The 27220-nt window shown below is 36.6% G+C and overlaps 1 protein-coding gene across 1 annotated transcript; it reads right to left on the reverse strand.

Annotated features, from left to right (window-relative positions):
• Window positions 1-347: 347 nt before the first annotated feature.
• Window positions 348-27039, reverse strand: LOC140137077 (uncharacterized). The gene is made up of 4 exons (XM_072158737.1): window positions 26800-27039; window positions 7091-7228; window positions 1168-1303; window positions 348-385 (listed from the first exon to the last, which is right to left on the reverse strand). The coding sequence occupies exons 1-4, from the start codon at window positions 26956-26958 to the stop codon at window positions 348-350; spliced, it is 471 nt and encodes a 156-aa protein (XP_072014838.1). The 5' UTR covers window positions 26959-27039.
• Between the last annotated feature and the right edge of the window lie 181 nt (window positions 27040-27220).

Genomic DNA, 27220 nt, shown 5'->3' on the forward strand with positions numbered 1-27220 from the left:
GCTTATAGAAAATAATCTCTCTCTGCACACAGGCAAAACTGAACTGATTCTCTTTGGATCGAAGCGTAAGGTCAACAATTTTTCTGATTTTTCTATCGTTCTTAACAATGGTCAAATAATTAAGTCGAAGCATACTGTTGTTTATCTTGGTCTAGAACTTAATCAGTTTCTTGATGGTGAGGAAATTGCAACCAAAATTGTGAACATGGTGTTACGTAACCCAGTGCAAAATTTGCTACATTAGTGGAACCAATGCTTTTTAGCTTCTAAATACCCCCACGAACAAAACCTGAGTTGGTTCCATTTTTTTCCACTTTGAGCCAACATAATATTTCTATTTACCCCAATCATGCCAATAACCTCCATTTAACAATAATTGCACAAACTATAATAAAAGACAAAGATAAAAAGACTAGTTTGCGTCTGACGTCATCTGTCAATCAAACTCAGAACACGGTTTGTTTACAAGTGTCGTGATGATATGAGTTGCTGAACACGGCAGTAAAACCGGGCGCCTTATTGTTAATTTTGCACCATCAAACATACAAACCATCTCAAAAGTTAGAAAAGTTGCTTTTTGCCTTGTAAGAGTACGTAATTTTTCGCCATTCACTGCTATTCCTTTTCTCCGATCGGCACCAGCCAGATGCATCGACCTTCCTTATACGCGCTATTAGCCAATCAAGGATCGTAGAGAATTTGATTGACAGTAGTAGTAGTAGTAGTCTTTTTATCTTTGTCTTTCATTATATGACCTCAAGTCATGGAATATGACGTATCATACCCAAGATATTCAAAGGTCATTCTAAGAATACATGAATAGCCTAGGTTGGGGTTTAATAAAGAAATGTGTCCTGAGAGATGAGTATGTTTGAATTCATGTATACTTATCAGCTCGTAATCGGCGGACCTTCTAACATCGCGGATTAATATCAAAATATTTAATTTTCTTGTGACATCTCGCCAGAAGCATCACGAATTATTAATTCAAGTTCTATATTTTGTCTATTTTCTTTAACACACATAATAAAGACTAAAGACCAGACAGGTCAACTAATAGCACTTTTAACGTGGGTCTACTTTTCGGTGTAGTTATGGTAGTGGTAAAAGCCTAATATTTCCCGCCTATTACGAGCTGATCAAAGTGTCTCGTGTGTCTCAACTTACCTGTCGGAATAGATGATGGATTGTTATTACCTATAAACTCTCTGTATAGTTTGCCATAGATACCATCTGGTTGCATCTTTACCATGTCCTCTACGGGCTCGAGACCGTCGATATTTTGAAAACCAAGCTTCTTCATCTGAAAATAAATATTCACATATTATTGTGTTTTTTACTTTCCAAATTAAACAAAATTAATCAAAATTAATCATATCTCGGATTTGGAAATTAACCATATCTCGGATTTGGATTGATTTATAATTTCGGATTTGGGGAAATTCCGAGTTTCCAGAATGTGGTAAAGTCCACGTTGCTATAATAAGGTGAATGATGCAGCATGGATTAACTGTACGTAGCTGGGGAATTTCCAGTTTTACTTATTTGGTAAAAAGACATGAGCTCTTTTACTCTTGGCAAAACTGAATTAGAAAGTGGATGTAGGCTTTCTAATGTGTTGTATAGTTTATTTGCCTTCACATGTTGCAGTATGCTGATGATAGTGCTTTGATATATTCCGACAAAGATCCAGAGAGAATCAGTCATGTTCTTCGTGATAACTTGGTGAGCTGCAATAAATGGCTTATAGAAAATAATCTCTCTCTGCACACAGGCAAAACTGAACTGATTCTCTTTGGATCGAAGCGTAAGGTCAACAATTTTTCTGATTTTTCTATCGTTCTTAACAATGGTCAAATAATTAAGTCGAAGCATACTGTTGTTTATCTTGGTCTAGAACTTAATCAGTTTCTTGATGGTGAGGAAATTGCAACCAAAATTGTGAACATGGTGTTACGTAACCCAGTGCAAAATTTGCTACATTAGTGGAACCAATGCTTTTTAGCTTCTAAATACCCCCACGAACAAAACCTGAGTTGGTTCCATTTTTTTCGAATGTGTCTTCGGCGGCCATTTTGAAATTCAAAATGGCCACTATATTTAGCCTTTTTTAAGCCATATTTGTCCCGAAAGTGCACAAAGTCATATTTTTCTTAATGATTATTTATACTTTTGATTGTCAAATCCACTAAGAACATAATTAGGATCATTTTCTAGAATCCAAGATGGCTGCCAAATCCAAAATGGCAGCCAATTTGTCTAAAATGGTCTGCCAGCTATAAGGACATTGATTTCTTTCCTTTTTTGCTGATTATTTTCACTACTTATGTTTCTGAGAATCCACTGAGAAATAAAAACTTAATTTGGTCCATTTTCTCCAATCCAAGATGGCCTCTAAATCCAAAATGGTCGCCTTTTATTAAAATATGGCATACCGCTTTAGGCAATTACTATCATTGAGAGTAAAATACATGTATCTCACTTCTGTCAGATATGGATAAGAAAATGATTCTAAACATCTTAAATAGTGCAACAACATTGTTTAAGAAAAGTATAGGTGCATTTCACCTTTCAAAATGGCCACCAAAGTGTCTTGAAATTGGCTAAGATTTCCAGCTAATTATTCAACATTTATGCAATGAAATGCAGAAAATCGCGTTTTAAAAAGTTGAAATTTCAATATTGTAATTCAACTTTAGACGTTTATGATAGAGCTGACCTTGAGGCATTTTAATGCCTAGTTGTCATCATCTATGTTATCAGTATTTTCAAGTTCCTCAGCATAGCTGTATTGGTACACTCTTCATCTGCTCCACAAGCACATGCTTCTGTACAAGTCAGCTTGTGTCGTCTGCAGGAACATCTTCTGGAGCATTTGCTTATTCCACATTCGCACCTAACAAGCTCGACAACAGACTCGGGAGGGGAGCTTTTACAATGTCTGACAGGATAGGTACTGGAATGTTATCTGCATCACTCGACCATCCTAGCTTGAACGGGTCTGGAATATTTGGATTTACCACAAGGTCTTGACTCCAAATATATGCTTGCATATGCGCCCGCAGAATGTGTTGATGCCACGCACCAGAAGCGTTTCCATCCCAGTTTTACAACTGTGTTGGCCTGTACTGTAGGTCAATTGTTGTGCCCATGAGCCTGCACAAAAACCTCTCACAGCCTGAAACAGCACTTTGAGATGGCATTTCTGCATCACCAAGTTGACTCAGTGCTGTGAGTTCTTCAGGTGTTGCTTCAGTGAAGGCATTGAAGGCAGTCTTCTTTCCTATACCTCTGATATGTCCACATGTGTCGCATCCTGCTTTTGATGTCCCAAGACGGATATGTGTTGGTTTCAGCAAGATTTTCCTTCTGTTGTCACCTGTTCCCATAAGCATGATTGTCTGAAGACCAAGAACTGTTAGTCTTCGAAGAGCAAGGGCCATAACACCTGTATCTTGGGTCATGATATGGACATTCTGTCCAGCTTCAGAGATCTCTGCTGCATGTAGCATGATTAGAGTGTCTGCTTCCTCTTGTGTACTAAAACCTGTCGATGGCTGAACATGATTCATGTTGCTTCTCACATGCAGACGTGTAATAGTGACTACTTGAATCTTCAGCTTCAAAACTTTGTTTGCCAGGTAGATTGCGAGGGTGTCCTTAGTTTCATTGTTAGCCAAAAATAGCTTTGAGTCATGGATGGGGGTTGTGTCAGCAACAATGTAGGCTCTCGATTGGACTGCTAACTTCCCAGCAAACACACCAACATTTCCTGGGAATGAGCTTCCCCAATTCCCCACTTTTTCGAGCCATGCTACAACAATATTTTTAAATGTTTTCAAAATGCTATTGTAAACTATTTTTGCAAACCTATTTTGCCTAATATTTTGTCAACACTTAAATAACATAATGTTAAAATATTTGCACCCAGCAAATACAGAAATGTTCTTAAGATGTTGTTTTCAAAACGTTTTAATAACATTTAAATGTCGGGTTATATAAAGGTCATGGAAAGATTTTTTAAACGTTATTGCAAATATTTTGGTCAAACATTTTTCGCAAAACATTTTTTCAACCCCAAAATAACATTCTGTTTAGAATGTTTTGTATCAAGTTTTCAAAAATATTTTGGTATGTTATTAAAACGTTTTTAAACCCTTTATATAACCCGACATTTAAACGTTTAAACATTTTTGTTTGCTGGGCAGTAGATTATCATAAAATATCATAATATACCCTTTATATAACCCGACATTTAAACGTTTTCTGAAAACCTTTTATAACCTTTTGCGAATGATGTCGAAAACGTTTTGTGTTTGCTGGGTTGCGACGTCTGATTATATCTTTGATTGAGTTTTCTCTTCCATAATTATCAAAGATGACACGGCAACCTTCTTAGTCACTGTAACACATCTGCATGTGAAAAGCAACATGAATGATGTTCAGACATCGACATGTGTTAGTACACAAGAGGAAAGCAGACACTCTAATCATGCTACATGCAGCAGAGATCTCTGAAGCTGGAAAGAATGTCCATATCATGACCCAAGATACATACAAACATACAACGGCTTTTTTATAGCGCAATTTCAAAGAAATGATCATTGCCCTTTACAAAAAAATTACGCTACTAAAGACTACAAGAAAACAAAAAACAAATGCAAAAAAAACAACATCAGCAATGGTTAAAAAGATGGGTTTTCAGGCTACATTTGAAAGTAGTAACTGTGGGAGACGACCTAATGGATGAAGGAAGATTGTTCCAGATTCTTTTCCAGATTCTGTTCCAGATTCCAGATACAGATGTTATGGTCCATGCTCTTCGAAAACTCGCGGTTCATGGTCTTCAGACAATCATGCTTATGGGGACAGGTGACAACAGAAGGAAAATCTTGCTGAAACCAATACATACCCGTCTTAGGACATCAAAGTGTTGTTTCAGGCTGTGAGATGTTTTTGTACAGGCTCATGGGCACAAAAAATGACCTTCAGGCTAACACAGATGAAAAACTGAGATGGAAACAATTCAAGAGCCAACCAGGGGGATTGATAAAATCCCTCCAACTTCTGGTGTGTGGCATCAACACATTCTGCGGGGGCATATGCAAGCATAATGTTTGTTGTCAAGATATTGTCGTAAATCCTAATACTCCAGACCCGTCCGAGCTAGGATGGTCGAGTGATGCAGATAACATTCCAGTACCTATCCTGTCAGACATTGCAATAGCTCCCGAGTCTGTTGTCGAGCTTGTTAGGTGCGGATGTGGAATAAGCAAATGCTCCAGAAGATGTTCCTGCAGACGACACAATCTGACTTGTACAGTAGCATGTGCTTGTGGAGCAGATGAAGAGTGTACCAATACAGCTGTGCTGAGGAACTTGAAAATACTGATAACATGGATGATGACAACTAGGCATTTAAATGCCTCAAGGTCAGCTCTATCATAAATGTCTGAAGTTGAATTACAATATTGAAATTTCAACTTTTAAAAACATGATTTTCTGCATTTCATTGCATAAATGCTGACAAATTAATCTTAGCCAATTTCAAGACATTTTGGCGGCCATTTTGAAAGGTGAAATGCACCTATATTCTCCTTAAACAATGTTGTTGCATTACTTTACGATGTTTACAATCATTTTCTTATCCATATCTAACAGAAATGAGATACGTGTATTTTACTCTCAATGATAGTAATTGCCTAAAGCGGTATGCCATATTTTAATAAACGGCGGCCATTTTGGATTTAGAGGCCATCTTGGATTAGAGAAAATGGACCAAATTAAGTTTTTAGTTCTCAGTAGATTCTCAGAACCATTAGTAGTGAAAATAATCAACAAAAAAGGAAAGAAATCAATGTCCTTATAGCTGGCAGAACATTTTAGACAAATTGGCGGCCATTTTGGATTTGGCAGCCATCTTGGATTCTAGAAAATGATCCTAATTATGTTCTTAGTGGATTTTGACAATCAAAAGTATAAATAATCATTAAAAAATATGACTTTGTGCACTTTCGGGACAAATATGGCTTAAAAAAGGCTAAATATAGTGGCCATTTTGAATTTCAAAATGGCCGCCGAAGACACATTCGAAAAAAATGGAACCAACTCAGGTCTTGTTACCTAGGGTATAAGGGTGCAAAAAAACCTTGGTTCCACTAATGTAGCAAATTTTGCACTGACTTATGATAATTCTACGTAACACCATGTACTATAATTCTCGTTTGAAATTCCTCTACAGACAAGCAAATTTTTAAAATCAAAAAGTGAAGAAAATGGTCTGCTCAGCTCTTGTTTTGTGCCTGTTTGATTCTAAATTTATTTCCTCCTGGTATTGTGCCATTTCTAAATATCATTCGATCAGATTGCAGCGAGCTCAGAACAAAGTTATCAGATTTATTCTGGGCAAAGATCACATGTATCATATTAACAAAGCTGACTTTCAGGATTTAGGCATTTCAAATATCAGGACAAGGGCTGAGCAGCTCCGTTTGAACCATGTTTTTAATATTTTTCATGATGTTTGCCCAAGCTATATGAAAGAAACTTTGTCAAATTATCTCATCTTCATCGTTATAACACTAGGGGTAGCAATTTTAACTTCCAAGTTCCAAAAATCAAAACAGCAGATTCTGCTTCCTTTTTTTACAATGCAATCCATGATTGGAACAAACTTCCCGAAAATGTAAAATTGTGCAATATAAAATCAAGGTTTAAAAAAGATGCTAAAATTATCCTCTTAGACCACATGGTTATATAGTTTTTGTAATTTAGGTGTTTCATGTTTTAAATAGTTGTAATATATATATATTTCCATTGTTATTTATAAGGACCCCTTTGGAAATAAGTCGCTGACTTTAAGGGATATCCTTGGCATATTATCGTGTCAATTTTTATGTTTTAATTTGTATTTTATAATAATTATGTTTTTGTATAATGTTCTGTGCAACATGTTATTTGACTCTTACGATGATATGCTTAATAAACTCAAATCAAATCAAATCAGGTACCCATGTGAGACAGTCAATTTGGATAACCAATTGCACTGCAGCACAAAAAAGATTAGCATCTTCTTTGCATGGACACTTACCTCGATCCCTAGGAGTCCGGATCCAGCTGCAATATCAATAATTTGACATTTTTTATCCACGACAAAGGTTGATATAATATTGGCAAATGCACGACAACCAACGGTATAAGGACTCATATACGGATACGGATGTTTAAACTGAAAGAGAAGAGATTTTTGTCATAAAAAATAAACACCAAGTCACAAATACTGTTTATAGTCCATCCAACCAACCATGGGATATATGGATCCCCCAATTACCAAAAACATGTAGGTCAAAATGTATATCTTCAATATGAAAGGTCAAAATTTTCAATTGATCGTCGGCTTTTCATCTCAGCTACATACACTTTAAGAACATACCATTAGATTTAGAAAGGACTGTTAAATATAAAAATATTTCAATTACTTTTGTATTATATATATCGCGGATTTTATAATATGGATATATGGATCCCCCAATTACCAAAAACATGTAGGTCAAAATGTATATCTTCAATATGAAAGGTCAAAATTTTCAATTGATCGTCGGCTTTTCATCTCAGCTACATACACTTTAAGAACATACCATTAGATTTAGAAAGGACTGTTAAATATAAAAATATTTCAATTACTTTTGTATTATATCGCGAATTTTATAAATTCAAAATTATTTGATATCAGAAGGACATTCCTCGTATTCAGAATGCATGCTAGTGGTGTAGGCTACCAATAAGTCAGGTGAGCGACTGGTTTAAGGCGCTGAAAGTATACTGTATCCATGATAGCAACTAGGTGTGGCGTGGGTTCGAGGCCCACCTCTGCCAAAGTCAATTTGCCTTTTTTATGGCGTAGGGTGGCGTGTTGCATAATGTATTTATGGCTATTGTCGAGACCTGTAATTTATCAGTTACCCCCATTCTACGGTTATTGAAGCTATATTAATTAACATTAAGTAATTCATTGTTAGAGCACCAGCGCAGTCATCGCCTTCGGAGCCTTATCTCACCGTTGTACAGATGAGCACTCCATTATAATGTCTCTTTGAAGGTGTCTTGGGAAGTATTTCTTGAACTGCATATCTCCTTGTCTTGGGTAAGCATCAATCAATTTTCTGAGTTCTCTGGACTTAGGACCAGACTCTGGTGGGTTAAACCGGTTTTAAGGGCGCCCAACCGTCCCGCTTCCCTCAGAGATAGATTTAATTAAACCATCATCAGAGATTGGGCACTCCATCCTACTTTCAGGCTAGGAACAGCTGGTATGAGTGGCGTAAACCAGCGTGCTAAGTCAATGCCCCTATATTACCCAGCAGACCCTTGAGCTAGAGTCAGCTGAGCAGAGCTTGCACTGCTGGAACTGGGATGTGTAATGTCATTACGGACAATGACTGGTCACAGGAACCCAGAGTTTTTCGGAACTAGAGATAAATGCCGTTGGTGGCGTCTGGCCAGATGAAGGGGGCTACCTGTACATGTATATCACGGTCTATTAGATCTGTCGATTAAATGCACTTTTTGGCCCAGATCTATGCTGTTTCGTATATTTATCAGCGTTTCCAACCCTTTTGAAACCATTCTAAGGCATTCCATGCGCTACAATGTCAAAATTGTGGCTACATCATAGATATCTGGGGTATCTCAGATCATTACCTGGTTTTTCCATATGAAAGTAATTGAGGTGTTCCATCAAAGCTTTCGTCGTGTGCTGCCACCTAGCGGTGGTTCCGGGAACGTTGAGTCTAGTCTTACTATCAGTTGGAGGGGTAGTTCATTGGTATCACCAGCGTGGTCATCTTCGGAGTCTAATTTCACCCTTCTTAAGATGAGCACTCCTGGTGTAGTTCTCTCTTGGAAGATGACAAAATTGGAAAAATCACCTTGTTGCAGCCTAACTAACAAACGAAAAAAAAATCACCTTGTTGCAGCCTAACTAACAAACGAAAAAGAAATCACCTTGTTACACTAGCAAGTGCCACACCGTTGTAACGGTCCACCCGGGGTGATGTAAGGCAACAGGCAGGACTAGTGTATAGCTATGAAAAGTGTCGTTGAGGAATATTTATAAGTGTCACTTGACATATTTAGGTCTGAGTGTCTTGTGCTGGTTCGTCTTCTTTATCTTCACATGGAGACGGTTTCCAGCTTTGAATCAGGTCTATCTGTCGGAATGCTTTGCTTCAACGGCATAACCATATCACATAGCTGGTTCTGAGAGCGGTTTTAGAAGTCACATCCATGATGTTACGTCTCTTTCCACTTGGTACTCCGAGAGCAGCGATGCATTTTGTCAGCGATGTGTTGTAAATACCTCTGCTTCCAATTTCTATTGGGAAGTAGTGCGTACACCATCCCCTATTTTTGCAGTCGGCTACAAGATCTTGGTATTTGCTTTTTTTTCTTGCATTGGCATTTGACAGGTTTTCTTCAATTGGGACTGTAAGCTTAATGATGATAACTGTTTTGGTCCTTTCAGAATAGATTGTAATATCAGGACGTTTTGCAGTCTCTGTGATTATGGGAGGAAATACTACTTGCTTATGTTCCTCATCCATAAGAAATTCCCAGTCATTGGCCTTCTGTAAGAGGTTTGTTGGATGTCTTTTTGGAAGAGGCAGTGTTGGATTCCGGTAGGTTACACCATCTGCAGTGCGGAATTTGATAGTAGTCATATAGTTGGTATCTTCTGGAGGGGTGTACGACTTCTGATTTGCCTCTTCAATGAAGGGCATTTAAGATATGGAATAGAGTGCAGTTATTATGATGACATAAATAGCAGGATCCGAGGTTGGTCTTTCCCCAGAGTGTCAAATTAGCTGGTGATGGAAGTTGGTTGTGGATGGCATTGACATTGGAATATAGGAGCCCTGGTGTCCATACATAAAGGAGCTTCTTCCAAGATGTATCTACTGACACGGCAGAGTCCCATCCGAGCCATTGTCCTTGTTTGGTGCAGCCATAGAGGTATACAAGCATGTCATCTTCATCTTCGTCTGTTACCAGACTAGTGAGGCATTTCCTGTGTTCTTGGGGTTTCATGTCTCTTAACAGTTTCTGGTTCTTTTCGAAACCAAGGCCTGCTCTGTCTATTTGACCTCTGCACATCTCATTCAGTATCAGATGTCGCTCTCTTTGTTCAAGTTCTCTGACTCCATTCCACCTTGATTGTTTTGCTTTTCTTTGTAGGCAGTCTTTGTAGAGAGTCTGTGTTTTCCATCTATAGAATACTTGTTAAGATGGTGCTTGGTGACTTGCATGCATTTTAGTGGTGAGTCTTATAATAGGGATGACCAATGAACCATCAACTTGATTAGAACACTCCCATAGACATGCAGGGAGCTCAACTGTGCACTGCTTGCACAGACATTTCTAAATTGAGCTCATTCTTTTATTTTTCATAATTTTTCTGTAAAATTGGAGATGTTAATGCCAATTATGTTTTGTAACTATCCTGCAAATTACAGCATCATAACTTATTTGGTTTTTCTGTAAGTGTGAGTCAAAATTGGTCCATCGCCACAGTGCGCTTAATTGGCAGTGGCCCAGTGCAGCACTGCTCAGAATGGCACAAAATATTCAGATGAAAAAGATCAGGTGAACACCTTGACCTACTGAGCTGTAATTTGGCAGAGTTGTTGTTATTACCTCTATCATACCCTCTGTAAAAAGGAAAAAAAAACGGACAAGTAGATCTCGAGTTAAAAATTAAATCACCAGCTTCCCTTTGGAATTTCCAAACACCTTTCGAATCATGTTAAATAGACACCTTTCTGAACATAAATGTGAAGTTTCATGCTCATTTGTTGTATTATTCACCTGATCTCAACCCTAAACATTTTCTTATATTTATACCATCTGCACTGACTTGCTGCTATACACGCACAGGAGCTGTACTTTTAAAATACGCGCCTAATCAATAATGAGTCTTTCACTCCATTGTTAAAGTACTGTGCTCCCTGTAGCATATGGAAAGACCAGGCCCTGGATGTGATGGTTTTGTAGCACATGACAGTATTCATTCAAGCCTATCAAGGTCTGTTATTAGCCACTTGCTGAATGGCTGGGCATTATCAGCTATCAAAGAGATACCTTATGCTGCTGCCAATCACAATAGAGGTTAAACATTTTGTTAAAACCCCAGAAGTGATATCAGGACAAAGCTGTGCATGTTGGTACTTGATTGTTTGGATTCCTATGTTGAAAATCCCTTGTAGTACATTAGTATTTTTCTTATGTGTAGTGTATATTGTTGTGGAAAAAAAGTTCACCTGGACTTTTGATTTTGTGTCACTTTGGCCATTATGGATGATTTATGGCAAATGTTTTCTAAAAGCATGATTTTAGTGCCTCGGTTTGAAGAAATACTTAATGCTATTGACTAGTAAAGTGCCATTTCATAAGAAACCCTTTGATACTTTCACAATATGCTTGTTTCATGTTTGCATATATATTAAAATAAAGAAATATAAAAGGTAAATATATGCTTATACCAATTTTGCTCACATTGCTATATTTAGACTTTGTCAATTTATTTCGTTCCAATGACCGGTCAGAATGGGAAACTTTGAAAATTCATAATTCGAAAAGTTTTTGACCGATTTTGACCATTTAACCACCAAAATACTTCTGTTGATGAGTTCTTTCCAGAAAACAATCTTTTGTAGCAAAAGGGGCAGCATGAAATTATGATGGTCATCCCTACTTATAAGGTGAAGCCCATACTTCTTCCTGCTTCTGTATAGAGCACTGTTCGTGGTACATCTGCTTATTCCTGCCCATCTTTTCAAGTATTTGGTGCAGGTAGCTTCCAAGCCCTCGATGTATGTAATTGGGAAGTTGTAGATGGTAAACTCCCATGTCATTTTGGGTAGGATTGCATTATTACATATCCACATCTTCATGATTCCATTGAGTAGGCTTTTGTCTGTCTTTTTCAGCATGTCTGTTAGTTTCTGCTTTACAGACTCTCTGATTTCCTTATCTTTCAGATCTTTGTAGATAAGCTTGCCGAGGAATCGCATGGGTTGGTCGTGGATATACGCAATCCCTTCTCCATCTATTGTTAGCTTTGGATCGTATGCCACGTATTGGGTTTTATGCCCCTCTTGCTTTTGTTTCTTATTTGAGACAAATCTCTTCATGGCATGGGATCGACATTTGCTTGGCTTTGCCTTCATTGATCGAGTCCACCTCAGGAAATCATTAACGACGTTGACCAGTTTCTGACAGTCTTCTGGGTTTCTTGCAGTTAGACTGGAGATTTGATGGATGAATCCTTCATGCAGTACCCCAGATGGATGTGTTGGTCAAGAAGATCAAGGCAAAGATTGAATACTGCCAGGAATAGGATGCAAGATAGTCGGCATCCCTGGAATACTCATATGCTGCAGTGTATCCAATCTGTTGTCCATTCCTAGTCTTTACATAGATGTAGCTTTCATCATATAGTTAAAGATCATCTTCCTGATGTGGTCGGGAACATGGTACCAATCTAATGCAAACTGGATGAGGTTGTGTGGCACGGTACCATATGCATTTTGTAGGTCAAGCCACGTTGTCACAATCGGTTTTCCATTCTTTTTGATTTCGGCATCCGAACAGACACGCACAAGCCATTTACAATCGACCCAGGTGATCAGCAAGAAACGAAAGAGCCATCAAATGTATTTATTATGGTATCTGATGCACTTTTATACACCTGCAGTTTGTTTTTCATATCACTTTTTAAAAAGCTCGAAGTAGCCTACCATCGGTAGCCCTAGTAATAGAAGTCTAAATGTGATATAAACGTGTTTGTTTAGATAATAAACTTTTTTTTCCTTTTCTGAATATTGTGTGAGAGAATGCCAAAATTAGACCAGTTCATATATTGTTTGAACTTCTTGCAAGAAATCTGCTGTTCAGCTGCTTGATTATTTGCAAAATTACTGTTGGCGGCCTATACTCTGATTAGTTCTTATTTTTGGGGGACTCATAACATCGTGGATTGATACAGAATGGTGTACACACAGCTAGACGCAGCACCTACGCGAACTGCGCTTTGCGTTGTGCGTGAATGCCGCGTGCTTTTGTGATTTATGCGTGCGTAAGTTGGAACTTTATTGACTCGCGCAGTAACAAAAACCGAATAATTCCCGCCTATTAAGGCAGCTGTGTACTCTAGACATTGTTTCTTTCGCAAAATTGAGTGTTTTTTTTATATGTTTGTACTTTGTTATGTTTTTTATACATACAAGGAATGAAAATCCAGATTTGTAAACTCCAACTGCAATATTTTAAGGATTTTATTTCACTATTCCACTCGTGTTTGAAATTGAAAAGGAAAGAAAATCTTTGTTGAACCAGCAAGGGTACACGCGCGCAACAACGCATCGCGCAATTTGTTAACGCACAAATACGCTACGCATACGCGACACTTATCTGCATGCGCGGCGCATCTTATGGAAACACCACGGAAGCACTGATTTCACAAAAACCTAGTGGTCAAATGGCTCCGTTTTAGCTGATAAAATGTGGGTTTTCAAGTTCTTTCCCGATTTAAATATCAAGTTATGAATGGATTTCGCTCAAACTTCTCAAGGGGCTGTGGATTTACCCGATATTCACGTAATATAAGGTACAAAAACGAAAACTGCCGCATTCTCCTGTGAGATTCGATGAAAGTGCAAAATGTGACCACTTTAAACTTCAACGACCATTATTTCAATGTTCATTTTCTCGGTAAAATGACGATTTAGGTACACGATAACTCAATAAATACAGCATAGGTAAGCAAATATGATCATCGTAAAAAGCATGATCGACTCAAGAAACAGTTTTCTCATTTTTTGGTCTATTTCCGATTTTAGGCATCATTTTGTGCAAATAGGCGTTTGTGAATTTAAAAAGTTCAATTTGATGCCTTATATGGTCAATATCTCAAAAATAAGGTCAATATCAAAAAAATAAAAAAACCGTTTTTTTTTTGGTTCCTCAAGATTGAGCTAAAAACAAAATAAAATATTTTGGAAAAAGTGTTTTTTGTTATGATGTACCTAACAAATATTGCCAAAAACTCACTTTTTGTGATTTTCTTCATAATTGTTGTTTTTACCCCATATCTGTATTTATATTAAGATTTATTGATGTCGTGCCTTCTTAAAAATGTATACTTTTATATGTCTTGTGCGAATAATTACCAAGTTATTGCACTTTTACTACATGCATGTCTGAGAGTACACAGCCTCCTTAAAGGGACCATTGAAAGAAAATATTATTTGGTATCAAAATAAAGCCCATAAAATATAGAATCAATATCTAAAACAATTGAAGAAGTAACTATTTTAGAAATAAAAATACAATAAAAACAACGTACTCGCTTTACCCCCTTCCGACGCTACATCGCGCGTCATTTATCAAAAGTAGAAAATTGGGCGCTTTCCGGATGACGTCATTGTGGTTAGGCCTACGCGTTTCGAGTTGCGTTGACATTTTTGCCGGGATAATTTGACAACAGCGATCGCGATATCTAAATATCAGATGCAGAATTATTATATTACAACCACTTATATAATTATTTAAAGGTCAAGTAAAAACAAAATACCAGTTGATTGTCCACATGTTATCAAAAAGAGGAAGTGGAGGGCCTTTTTATTTATCATTTATTATTTTTTTACAATGCAAATGGATTTAGGCCTATATTCCCGGACATTATTAGTTGTGTAACTTGTAGAGGAGGATGATAGGATCGAGGCTCTTGTTATTTGATGGTTCTCTGAGAGGATGATTAAAACAGAGCCTCTAAATTGAAAATGCTTATTGGACAGAAGCAAATCTAAACAATTGACAATATTATTAACTTTTGAAACATTGAAAAAAAAAATTTCCCTTATAATAAAAAAAATAGCATTAAACATTTCAGACTCCCTCAATGGAAATGCCATGCGAAAGGAAGCGGGCCGGTCTGGGACGATCAATTGTCATTTTTTTTCATCATCATCAAGCATGCAGCTTCCTATTTTACTTATTCATAAATTCAACCACCGGTCAACATGACCAAGATATGATCCCGATGACTTTATGTAGGCCTAGGCCTATGATATATATATATATATATATATATATAGTGACGATGACGAAGGGAATATCGCCAAGATTTGCCGTAACACATAAATTGTTATGTGCCGGCGCGAACACCTCCCATGGGTATTATTATTATAGGCCTATATGTATTTTTTTCCATAGGGCCTACCTTAAAATATTCAAGAGATGACAATTGGTTAAAAAAAGCTTTTTCTTCCATAAGTTAACTTTCAAAAGTGCTTATTTTCATACCCCAAACATGCCAAAGTAGGCCTAGGCCCTTTTATTTTGCAAATTTATTCTCCTAGATGCCATGTGTTATACGGGACACTTGCCAATATTATTTGAGCCGTTGGCACTGGGCAGTATATAGCTGAACGGCAGATGAAGAACATGACATGCAAGCTGTTTTTGAAATAAATTACGAGGAGCGCCTACAAACATACATAGGCCTTCAAAAAGCCTATATATGCTACAAACATCAAATGGGAACTGTTATAGGCCTACACTTATTTTAATCCATGGATGGTTAGGCCCGGGGTAGGCCTAGGCTATGCGAAATTGATGTCAGTCATTTCTAAAAACGAAATATCCAGCCAGGCGCGCTGTATTTTACAAGATTTACCCAATCAACATAAACTTTGTAACTGTATAGGCCTACCTTTGATAAAACGCTCGGACACTTTGCACTTTCAAGTTTCAGTGGGAGTTGAGATTGGATTAGGCCTATAAGCATTTCCGAAAACGCAAACTAAAGGCTGACAGTTAATATTGTTCATATGATTGTTTGGAGTGGCCTTTATATGTTCCTCTCGTGGTTCATTATCTTCGAATTTGTTTCTCGTTTTTCATAGGCCTTTAAAAATAAATAAAAATAAATTTCGGCTTTTATATAATAGTGCCTTTTTCCAGATCTCGGAGGGTTCAAAGCGCTGTAATTTCGCTGCTATGGTACTGCCACAATCAGATCGCATCATTTAGGCTGGATGCTGCCGAACCTGTCGCAAATCTAGCCGCACTTGGATTGTAACATCCACCAATTATCTTTTCAGCTCCCCAAATTTCATTGGGTGAAGGAAGTTTTTGATAACCAAACAACTAATCACCGGTTTTTGCGAAGCAGGAGGAAACTGGAGATCCCGGAGAAAATCTGCGTTTGTTCACATGAGTCTTTTGGCCGCGCGCCGGGGCTTGAAGTTGAACCCGGGACCTCAGTGTGGTGCAAGGCGAGAACCACGCCAACTTGCTCTCCCGAGCCTGACTTTTGTTTTGAACCTGGTCCCGTCCCATCCCAGCAAACACAAAAAACGTTTTAAAAACATTTTAAATAAGTTATATTTTGGCTTTAGGTTTAGGTAAAAACGTTTTAATAACATTAAAATGTCGGGTTATATAAAGGTCATGATAACGTTTTAAAACGTTTTTGTATGAAAACACACTACAACAATATTTTTAAATGTTTTCAAAAAATGTTATTGTAAACTATTTTTTGCAAACATTTTTGCCAAATATTGTGTCAATACTTAAATAACATTATGTTAAAATATTTGAACCTAGCAAACACAGAAATGTTCTTAAAATGTTTTTTTTTTTATCTTTTAATAACATTTAAATGTCGGGTTATATAAAGGTCATGAAATCGTTTTTAAAACGTTATTGAAAATATTTTGTGCAAACATTTTTCACAAAATATTTTTTCAACCCCAAAATAACATTCTGTTTAGAGTGTTTTGGTATCAAGTTTTCAAGAATGTTTTTGGAATGTTATTAAAACGTTTTTATACCCTTTATATAACCCGACATTTAAACGTTTTCTGTAAAACATTTTGTTTGCTGAGCAGTAGATTATCAAAAATGTTTTTAAGGTTATGAAAACGTTTTTTACTCTTTATATAGGCCTACCCTTTATATAACCCGACATTTAAACGTTTTCTGACAACCTTTTATAACCTTTTGCGAATGATGTCGAAAACGTTTTGTGTTTGCTGGGATAAGTGTGTCTCAACACGGAGCGACCGTTTAGAAACAAACAAACATACTTTAATCACTCGCAATTCAGCTTCCAAACTTCGGAGTCAGGATCGGCTTGCGTTTTAGGCCCGGCGGTTAACCTAGGCCGCACGCCCGGGAGGTAGGCTAATTAGGCCTGAAGAAATTAAGTCGGATGTCATTAACCCGAAACATCATTGCCTTCTCTTTCCTATCCTCACCAGATATTTCAGAGGAAATAAGTAAAGAGTTGCCTCAGTATATAAAAACAAATGATACTCTGAGTCTCTTGCAAAAGCCGAGCAGCTAGCACTCACAGCTTTGACTTTGTCAATATGAAGGCCTAGGCCTAACTTACTTATGTTTCCCCGTTGTTGGCCAATTTTGTAGGCCTAGCTAGAATTTATGTATAGGCCTATCATAGAAGTCATTGTAGCTTTGTAATTTATATTATAATATCTTTTTTAATATACTTGTTAGGCCTAAAAGGCACAGAAAAGTTCATTGCTGTAAACACGTTCATGCGTTGGTTTAGGACCAAGTCTGGACTATGCAGTGTTGCCATGCAGCGGAAAGGATAACCACTTTGACGTCACAGGGGTTGCCACGTGTCTCTGCACATATGAATTGGGCGGAGCGACGCGACATTGGGCGATTTGTCTTTATTTTGCTGATTTGGGAGGTAAAATAAAGGAAAATTGCGTTTATCATTTTAGAAATGGATTCTATATGTTATTAACTTTATTTTGATACCAAATATGTTTTTCTTTCAATGGTCCCTTTAAGAGCTGGTCATAGTGTAGAATACCCTACCATTTTTCCATTCACAGTGCATGTGTATGGGTCGTTCATAAAATACGCCATTGAAAATCTACAGTGGTAGGGTAAGCTAGGGTATTCCAAAAGAAATCCTCATGATGTTCATTAGTGCCTTCTTTTTCCTTGCAAATATATGAAGTAGGCCTACATAAATATGTTCATCACCTGATGACCTCAAATCATAAAATACAATAGAATGATTTAAACTCTAATTAATAGTTATTGTGTTGCCCAACGTTTTAATTCTTTTTATTGTGTAGTCCTAATTAGTGTTTATTAAGGTTACACTAAGAAACGTATAAAAAACGTATAAAAGACGTATAAAGTTGTTCTCTAAAACAGAGTTTTCTCAGTAACCAGATATCGCAGCGAGTGAAATGTTGGTGCATTGGATGTAGCTTAACATTTTCTTTGTGTGTTTATACAAATTTTTAGAATAAATTTGAAAATCATTTGTTTAAAGCCTTTTTTCGCACCATGTTCACAAGATCAAAAACGCGTTCCATGCCTTTTTTTTTCAAATATGCGCCCCGTATAAAACCACGCCGAGTGATTGTTTTCTTCTTTTTTGTATTGTACTACAAATCGATCAAAGAAATAATGTTGCCATGGGGAAGAACCAAATACAGTACCGATTAAAGCCCGTTTTTAGGGAACATTTCCGAGAATCTTGCTTGTGAAAACACTGCTTTTTTACATTATCGATATCTTGATTGTGGAACGTTAATTTTGACATCTAACTACCATCATTATTTCTCAACTGTCTGTAGATTACTCTACCACTTCATTCCTAATTGAAGCTACTTTTGCAAAAAACGAGTTTTTTCGTCATCGATGCGTCCGACTTTGCGGAGGAATGCGCTTGTTTATCATAACAGCCTGCATGCACTATTGATCACTTAGTCAGTTTGAGACCAGTAGATTTCGTAAGCTGTCTCTATGGCGCAATCGACTAGCGCGCTTGACTGGGTGATAATCACCTTGACTATATGTAATTCTCGCGATTCCAAATACAGCGCGCCACCAACGACGGCAGTGAAAATGGGCATTTCCCGTGTCTGGGGTCGACATCCTTTTTCATCAACCATAGCTGACCATGCTTATGATTATTTATTACTCTAAAAACACAATGTTTTATAGTACTTTTTAAATTTTTTTGAGATTTTCTGTGTTGAAGTGAAATATTGCAGTTTGATATTCACCGATGTCCTTTTCTAAAACCCGCAAACTTGATGTTGATACTAGGCCTAGATGTGTTTCCTTTTTGTTATTCATTTTCTAAACTTTTTTTAAACTTTACGATGCTTTTCAGCCTGATACGCGCGAGCCTAGTCAATGCGAAGTAGGCCTAGGCCTGTCCTTTTTTTAAAATGGAAAACGCATAGGTTTTATTTTGGTTATATTTTGGTTATAAGAATAAATTCTTTCTAAATTTATTGTAATACGATAATAATATAACACCAGCATACTGAAGAACATCCATACTATTATAGGTGTTGCGTTTTTGTAATCGGCCTACATTTTCTAAAAATGGGGTTTTTTTGCACGAAGGCGCTTATAGCGGCCCGCCGCGCGGGATAGGCCCAGCAAAGAAATTCAAGTAAATTTTAAAAAGATTCTTAATGTCTCATTACTTATAAACATGCATCACATTGGTTTGCCGTTTTTGTTATTATTGTAATTGTTTGATTTGTCCTTATTTTATTTTTAGCCTAAATTTGTATTTTTAATTAGGCCTATATTACTATCAAACATTAAAAAATTACGATCGCAATAAAAACACTTTGTAGGCATAGCCTACCGCATAAAAATAACATTTATTTTTTGTTAATATTTCAATTTGAGACTTTAATGCATAAGTTCAATAATACCTCATAGAGTTCTAGCATTATAATAAAGATGAAGAAAATTTCTAACTGCAAAAGAGTACATGAATTTTAAAAGATCATTATTTTAAGGCATATCAAGAAAATATGCATAAAAAACTTCATAACTTTAGAACCAAGTATGCTAGACCTTTGGTGTTTTCAGTTTAAAATGATAGCCTATTGTACGTGTAATGTATAATAATGATTACAGTAACACAATTTTCAAAAATGCCTCCTTTGGCCCCCATGAACCAGATCGTGTCACAATAAAGGTTTGAATTTGACAATTGTCATGTCCGATTTTAATATAATTCATGTTTCTTTTTCATATTTTATTTTTACTTCCGCTTTCTTGCATGTCATACCATCTTTATTTCAACTTTCCCCTTTAATAATTCATACCCGGTAACCCAAGGAAATTTACTCTTAATGTAGGCCTAGCTAGGCCTACTCCCAAATAGCACACGTTGGTTGGAATGAGTTTCTTTTTAGTCATATTATCGGTCGGCACAACATTGAAAAATCAAAACTTTTTCGACTAAATATTCAATTGGATAATTTTAAACACCTAGGCCTAGGCCTAGGCCTATACATGTTTTTTTATAAGTCAACACTGTGGAAAGAACTGAACTGTAGTGTAGCCGAACCTTTACGGCATTGTGGACTTTGACCAAATTGGAAAGGTTTAAATTCGGAGGGTCGACATTTCTTGCATCATGGATCAGGCCCATAGATCAAGGACTCAACCTACAAAGTAAAGAGGGATGGACTTTATTGGAGGGATGAACGCATTGTTTAGGCCTGCTTCATTTGAGACTGAAGGGCGAACCAGGACATCCCCCGCCCAAACACACACACACCGACTTACGGTGAAGGATATACTGTACAATAAGGGGCAATTTGCAGTTGATGTTTTTGACAAAACCAAGATAACTTAACATACTTAACAATGTAGTTTGGAGGCCATATGTCTTAATGAAAATGAAAACGTGCCTATTCATACAGAAGGGTAGTCCGATTCGAGCCCCCGCACCAAATTTATTGAGGGTCTGAGCGGGGTCTGAGCCGCCAGCCCCGGTTCATAAGCCTATGTAATTTGGTTGACAGAAGTGTACCACGAGAGATTATTTTAAAAATTAACAGGTTTATTTGTTTAGTGCAAGTATATATTTTCTCCCGACGTTATACATTGGGGACCGTGAAAGTGTTTTGTTTATAGGGCTATAAGAAGGAAATGGCTTCTAAATTTACGACCTTTCGTGATCATACAGTAGGCCTACATCATGCTACAAAGAGCGTTTCAAAACGTCATCCCGGAACGTCACACGAAAAATGCTTTAAAACAATTAATTCATATCTATTCAAGTTTGTAAAAAGGTTATAAATGTAAAACATCTAGGCCTATAAAAATAAGACAAGCGTTCAAAACATTTACATGATTTATGAAAACCAAAAGCTTTTATCTTAATCATGTATCACGCATGGTAATAATTATGGGAAAAGATATCCAAACAAGAAATAAAAAAGGCACGAATTTGCGTTTTAGATTTAATTTCCTGTTTGAAATTGTCTTGCATCAAAAGCATTTGCTTTTATAGGCCTACCCAAACTCGAAAATTGACATTTTGACATCGGGTTTATAGGCCTAGATGGTCGATCACAGACATCAACATTTTTGACATCGAGTTTTAACCGTAGATGGTTGACTAGGAATAGAGTAGGCCTTACATTTGAAATAATATTCGAAAACGTTTTAATCGTAGGCCTATTAAACAAAAATAAATGCTTTACGCTGTCCATGCTGTTAAAATATGAATATTTCGTTATTCTAAATATTGAGGATTAAGCCTACTTTACTTTAAACAAACAAGGTTTAAAATTGGGTTTTTTTAAAGGATATATTCATGGGTTTAAGTAGGCCTATCCCCAATCATGTTTTTCAGTGTTTTCTTTTCTTGTAAACGAGAGCCTAAAGTATTGTTCCAAGCGCCTCGGATCGGGTTCGGAAAAGTTTGAAAATAAGGGTTTAATGCCCATTATTTTGTGTGGGAATAGGCCTAACACTCTGAACATTCACAGAGGTAGGCCTAAACCATAACTGTCGAAATTAACTTTAAAAAGGAGGCAGAAAGAAAACCTTTCCGCTGTCCATGCTGTTAAAATATGTATTGAATACTAGTATTTCGTTATTCTAAATATTGAGAATTAGGCCTACTTAAAACAAACAAGGTTTAAAAATTGGTTTTTTTTAAAGGATATGCAAATGAGGGTCTAAGTAGGCCTATCCTCAATCATATTTTTTTAATCAAGTCTATTATAGGCCTACTTACAACAAAGCTTAAAGACCTGTAAGTGTTTTCTTTTTTTGTAAACGAGAGCCTAAAGTATTTTCCCAAGCGCCTCGGAAAGCCGGTCGATGGTTAACATCGTCGACGCGTCATGGATGTCGACTTTTACCCATGGTGCTCTGCGCGAAGTAGTTCAGCCAGGCGTGATCGTAGGTGGCGCGCTGTATTTGGAATCGCGTCAATTGTTTTGAGCTGGTCAACTAGTACGGGTTCGAGGCCCTGTGTGGTCCAATTCTATTTTTTTTTCTTTTTTTTTTCTTACTTTTCTCTTTTTCTGTCTTCTTTCTTGTTCGTTTATTTCTTTCTGACTGCAGTGATTGATTGTTTTTGCCGGGTTTTTTTTATTATTATTGTATAATTCATTAATAGGCCGACTAGTCTAAATAGGCACGGCCTATTATAGGCCTAAGCCTATGAATATTTTTTACAAATTAGATATTGGTTTTTGGTTTATTATTATTGTTGTTGTAGTTATTGTTGTATATATTGTATAATCAGGGTTGGCCTACTAGGCATATTAGAGTGTGATCGGAATCCGTCCCTCACGTGAGGGACGGACATCAATAGATTAATTGCTGTGTTTAATTAACCTGTTAAAATTTATTCCTTTTTGTTAGGTTAATATATAACCCATCAACCAATAGTTATTTCATGCATGGAAATGTTGCCACATGTGCATCAATTATTTCGCTATACAAAATTTTCACGTGTGAGGGACGGAAATCAATAGAATAAGCAATCACCACCATTAGTTACATCTTCAAGTTTTCTATTGAAACTTATACACATGTTTAATGAATATATACTTTTCATGAAAGAGTAATGTTCCATCTCTCCAAAAATTAAGAAATTTGACGTCTATGAAGCGGGTCCAAAGTTTATGTGAGCGACGGACAAAATGTTACAAAATTTCAAATTTGACAAGATTTCTCCAAATCCACCACTAATGCTATCCTTGACATCTAAATGAAATGCAGTTGTCAAAATAATTCAAATTCAGTGGAAATATCATATGATTATACCCCCCCAAATACTTGTGTGAGGGACGGACAGCTTGTCTGTGAGGGACGGACATATGATGGCCTAAATATCTTATTCAGTGTGTATTCACTTTTAATTTCAAATTACACAGAAGTTTTACTTCATGCTGTTTGTTTTCAATACCCAATTGTAGTTTTACTGATAAAGAAGCATTAATTTACAATAATATTAATTTTAATAAGTTGGTGTGAGGGACGGACAGACCCTTTTTTTTTAGCAACAGGACCTTCAGTTCCAAATATTTGGGAGCATGACCTTGTGGGATTGGCCTGAATTTGTTTTAGACAGACTCTCTGACTGGGTAGAAGAATTGGGTTTAATATTTAGTGGCCAAATATTTTCACTCAACATACATTGGTACCTGTACATCCAAAATCAGTTGGTGTGAGGGACGGACATGTCGGTCCCTTAATTAATTAAGGACTAATAACTCTTAGATTTAAAGATTGGTAATTTTAGTTTCTTTATCTCTAGTAAGGTGAGCACTAATATTGATAGATAGGGTGTATGCTATTTTAATTCCTTAGAATATTTCTCAGAGAAACAACTTTTTGGATTTTTATCCGTGAGGGACGGACAAAATTTCTAGCATTCACCTTCCATGACCTCCAACTCTCTTCTGAAAGACATCTAATTAAAAATCTCATTGATAATTCATGTGGCAGGGGTTGCACTATTGATATGTAAAAAAATATTTTCACTCAACATACATTGGTACCTGTACATCCAAATTAAGTTAATGTGAGGGACGGACATGTCCGTCCCTCACATTAATTAAGGACTAATAACTCTTAGATTTAAAGATTGGGAATTTTAGTTTCTTTATCTCTAGAAAGGTGAGCATTAATATTGATAGATAGGGTATATGCTAATTTAATTCCTTGAAATGTTTCTCAGAGAAAAAACTTTTTTGGATTTTTATCCGTGAGGGACGGACAAAATTTCAAGGGTTCACCTTCCATGACCCCTCCTATCTTCTGGAAGACATCCAATTAAAAATCTCATTGATATTTCCTGTTGCAAGGGTTGTACTAATAATCTGTAAACAAAAGTTGACAATAGCATCTAATCTCTTTCTAAGAGAAATATTTTCATAATAATGCAACATAGTGTCCGTCCCTCACGCTACAAATAATGCACGCAACTTTTAATAGCGGCATGGAAAACACAAAATTTGAGACAAATTTTTCTTTTTTCTTTTAGATTATTAAAATATTATCCTTTCCACCAAATTAAAACCATTTGTTATGGAAATTTGAATAAATCCTATTTTTTCACCAAATGTTACCCAATTTCCGATCACACTCATTACTAGTCTATAGCGGTATTGATTTAGGGCCTATTTCACGACAGATTATCATCTAAGGATAATATTTAAAAAGTTTATAAAATACCATAGAAAAATGCAGAAACCGGCTTCCCCCACCCCGGCAGCCCCTATCATGGTTGCCCCCTCCCTCCCTATCCCTGCAACATAGGATGACTCACGTGCCACGGTTTCATAGGTTCGTGGTCATTTTGCATGTAGATTGATACACCAAGTACGCTTGAGTTAATTTTGTTCTGCATGGCTGTTTCTATTATTAACTTACGTCCCTCTGGAATCAAGCCTTGAAAATCCATTGTATTTAACCTTAAAGGAGGATTTCGTGATCCTAGCATCCTCTTTTTATGACATTTTTCAGTAGATATCCACGAAAAAAGCTTATTTCCAAAATTTCAGTTGATTCCGATTTTGCGTTTGCGTATTACACTGCTCCATAGACAATGTGTTGTAATTTCGTTCTGGTGCACCAGAACGAAATTCAAATTTAACGATATTTTTGCTAAACGAATTAATCTGCAAGAAATATTTTGTACATAAACATTATGTAGCCAGAGGTTTCCAGTGATATAAAAATCTCAACTTTTTTGGGAAAAGTGGGGGATGAGGCTGTGGATCACGAAATGCCCTTTAAGTATTTTACTCGTTGTAGTAGTGTATATTAATTTTTGTAATTCCATTTTTCATGAGAACAAACCCTGTAAAGAAATGGTACGGATCACCAGTTTCATTTTGAACTTTGCCTTGAACTTGAAACATACCGAAAAGTATGTTTTGTACTGGATTGAATGGGTCAATAATCACATTGTGCCTTTACGTATACTGTAAATAATATAATAGTGTGTTAGATATTGGCAGCAATACTAGAAAAAAGTTGTGTAAAATTTCATTAATTATTTATCATTAATCTCTAAAATGGGTGATATTTTAGCCATTAATATATTAGGAATATGAGGACAAAAGTAATACACAATAGCAAAAATTGATTACAAACAGTGATTTATCATGTTCATTACACCGACAACATGGCAGTCAGATGTATCGGTATCAATACACCTTTGCATAGTTATTTTCTACTGCAATGGGAAACGCAAGAAAAATACGCATTCTAATGCTAAAATGAGCCAAAAATATTGTTAATTCAGACCAAATAAATGCTAAATCGCAAATGTTTGTAAATGTTGTCTCGGAGGGATAGCCCACACATATTGCCAATCTTGCATAATTATTTCATGTGCACCCATCATTGCTATCCATAACATCCACAATAATTAGACTCTACTATACTGGGCCCAAGAACGCACTCCAATAGGCCCAATTTTATAAGCTTTTATCAGAGAAGATGTAATAAAGAGGAGGGTCAACAGAATTATATCTTGAGATAATCCCGTAGGTAATCCTGTCGCATCTATTCATAGTCCTTTATTCTCAAGTAGTTAAACATCCACTTGAAATATCCTATGACGTTATGTGTGTGACCGCCCATGGTTGACCGATTTTTACTTCAGAATTGGAAATATTTCCAATGTTTCTATATTGAATTTGTTGAAAAGTATGAAACGCGTGTGTTAAGGACCTGCTGCTTGGATGGAATACCACATGTGGATAATACTAGAAAGAAATTGAGTGCTGTTAAATTTCCCCCCAAATCCGCACTTTTTTGTAAATATATAAATAAATGTCTAGAGAAGCCATTTTTAGGATTTTTTAGAGAGGTGATGATTGTTGATCATTTCTATTTTATTATTTTATGTATTTTCCTGTCATTTCCTGCAAACCTAATAAAGATATTCTGATAATTGAAAACATTCTTTATCATAAATAATAGAGGCTGAAAGTGGCAACAAGCAGCAAAAATTATAATTTGCCATGGAACTTCAGTCATATTTTATCCGAAATCTGACAAGATTACAGGGTCTGTATGCATGGTGTGCATGGCATGATGACATGCACACACTGACCTATCCCTAAAAGCAGCTAGCTGCAACTTGTGTATCAAACCCATCCCGGGTTCAAACCCCATTATGGTATTCCATTGTAAAGCAGCCCAATAGGGTGATTCATCATTTACTTTGAATGAGCGGTCTCACACATATTTTGTTTGAGGATAGCTTGATCAGCCTCCTCTTTATTACATCTTCTCTGCTTTTATATGAACAACCTAATGGGCATGGGGTTAAATTTACAGTAAGTACAGTTTTTACCCTGTCTTACCGCTCCTATTGTTGTTACGATATAGCAAGGCTGTGCGGTGTCGTACCACCACCGTATAGCACGCAGATATAAGTAGATATGTACCTACATAATATGTTTCTCTTTCCCCGGCGGCACCTTTCATCGTCTGGTTTCGTTCCCTTTCAACCATATCAATATATTGTTTCATATCATGAGTAGCAAAGTAATCGGTTTCTTCTTTCGTAAGCACAAACTTACGACTCTGAATCGTAGAATAAGCTGACATGATGAGTGAAGTTTGAAGTTATTGCTGCGTTCTGTTCAATTACAACCGGTATAGCATTCATATATCTACATACTAACAAAGTATGATGTTTTGCATAACTTTTATTTAGCATAAAGAAACACCGCGCGATGTGTGTTGTAAGGGTGCATACCACCAAATTAATGTCCCTCATCATTTATTAGACATTGGGATAATCATCCCTGAAAACAGAAACATACAGTCATGCAGCGTACACTTTACGGTGTGAAGCATGTGTTTGAAC

This window comes from Amphiura filiformis, chromosome 17, assembly GCF_039555335.1.
Source record: "Amphiura filiformis chromosome 17, Afil_fr2py, whole genome shotgun sequence".
Lineage (NCBI taxonomy): Eukaryota > Metazoa > Echinodermata > Ophiuroidea > Amphilepidida > Amphiuridae > Amphiura > Amphiura filiformis.

Excerpts from the sequence above, each read along its gene's own strand:
- LOC140137077 (XM_072158737.1), bottom strand. The coding sequence starts at position 26,958 with ATGTCAGCTTATTCTACGATTCAGAGTCGTAAGTTTGTGCTTACGAAA. Across the intron at positions 7,229-26,799 it reads GGGAAAGAGAAACATATTAT|TTTAAACATCCGTATCCGTA; the intron begins GTAGGTACATAT and ends CTTCTCTTTCAG. Across the intron at positions 1,304-7,090 it reads CCGGACTCCTAGGGATCGAG|ATGAAGAAGCTTGGTTTTCA; the intron begins GTAAGTGTCCAT and ends ATTTATTTTCAG.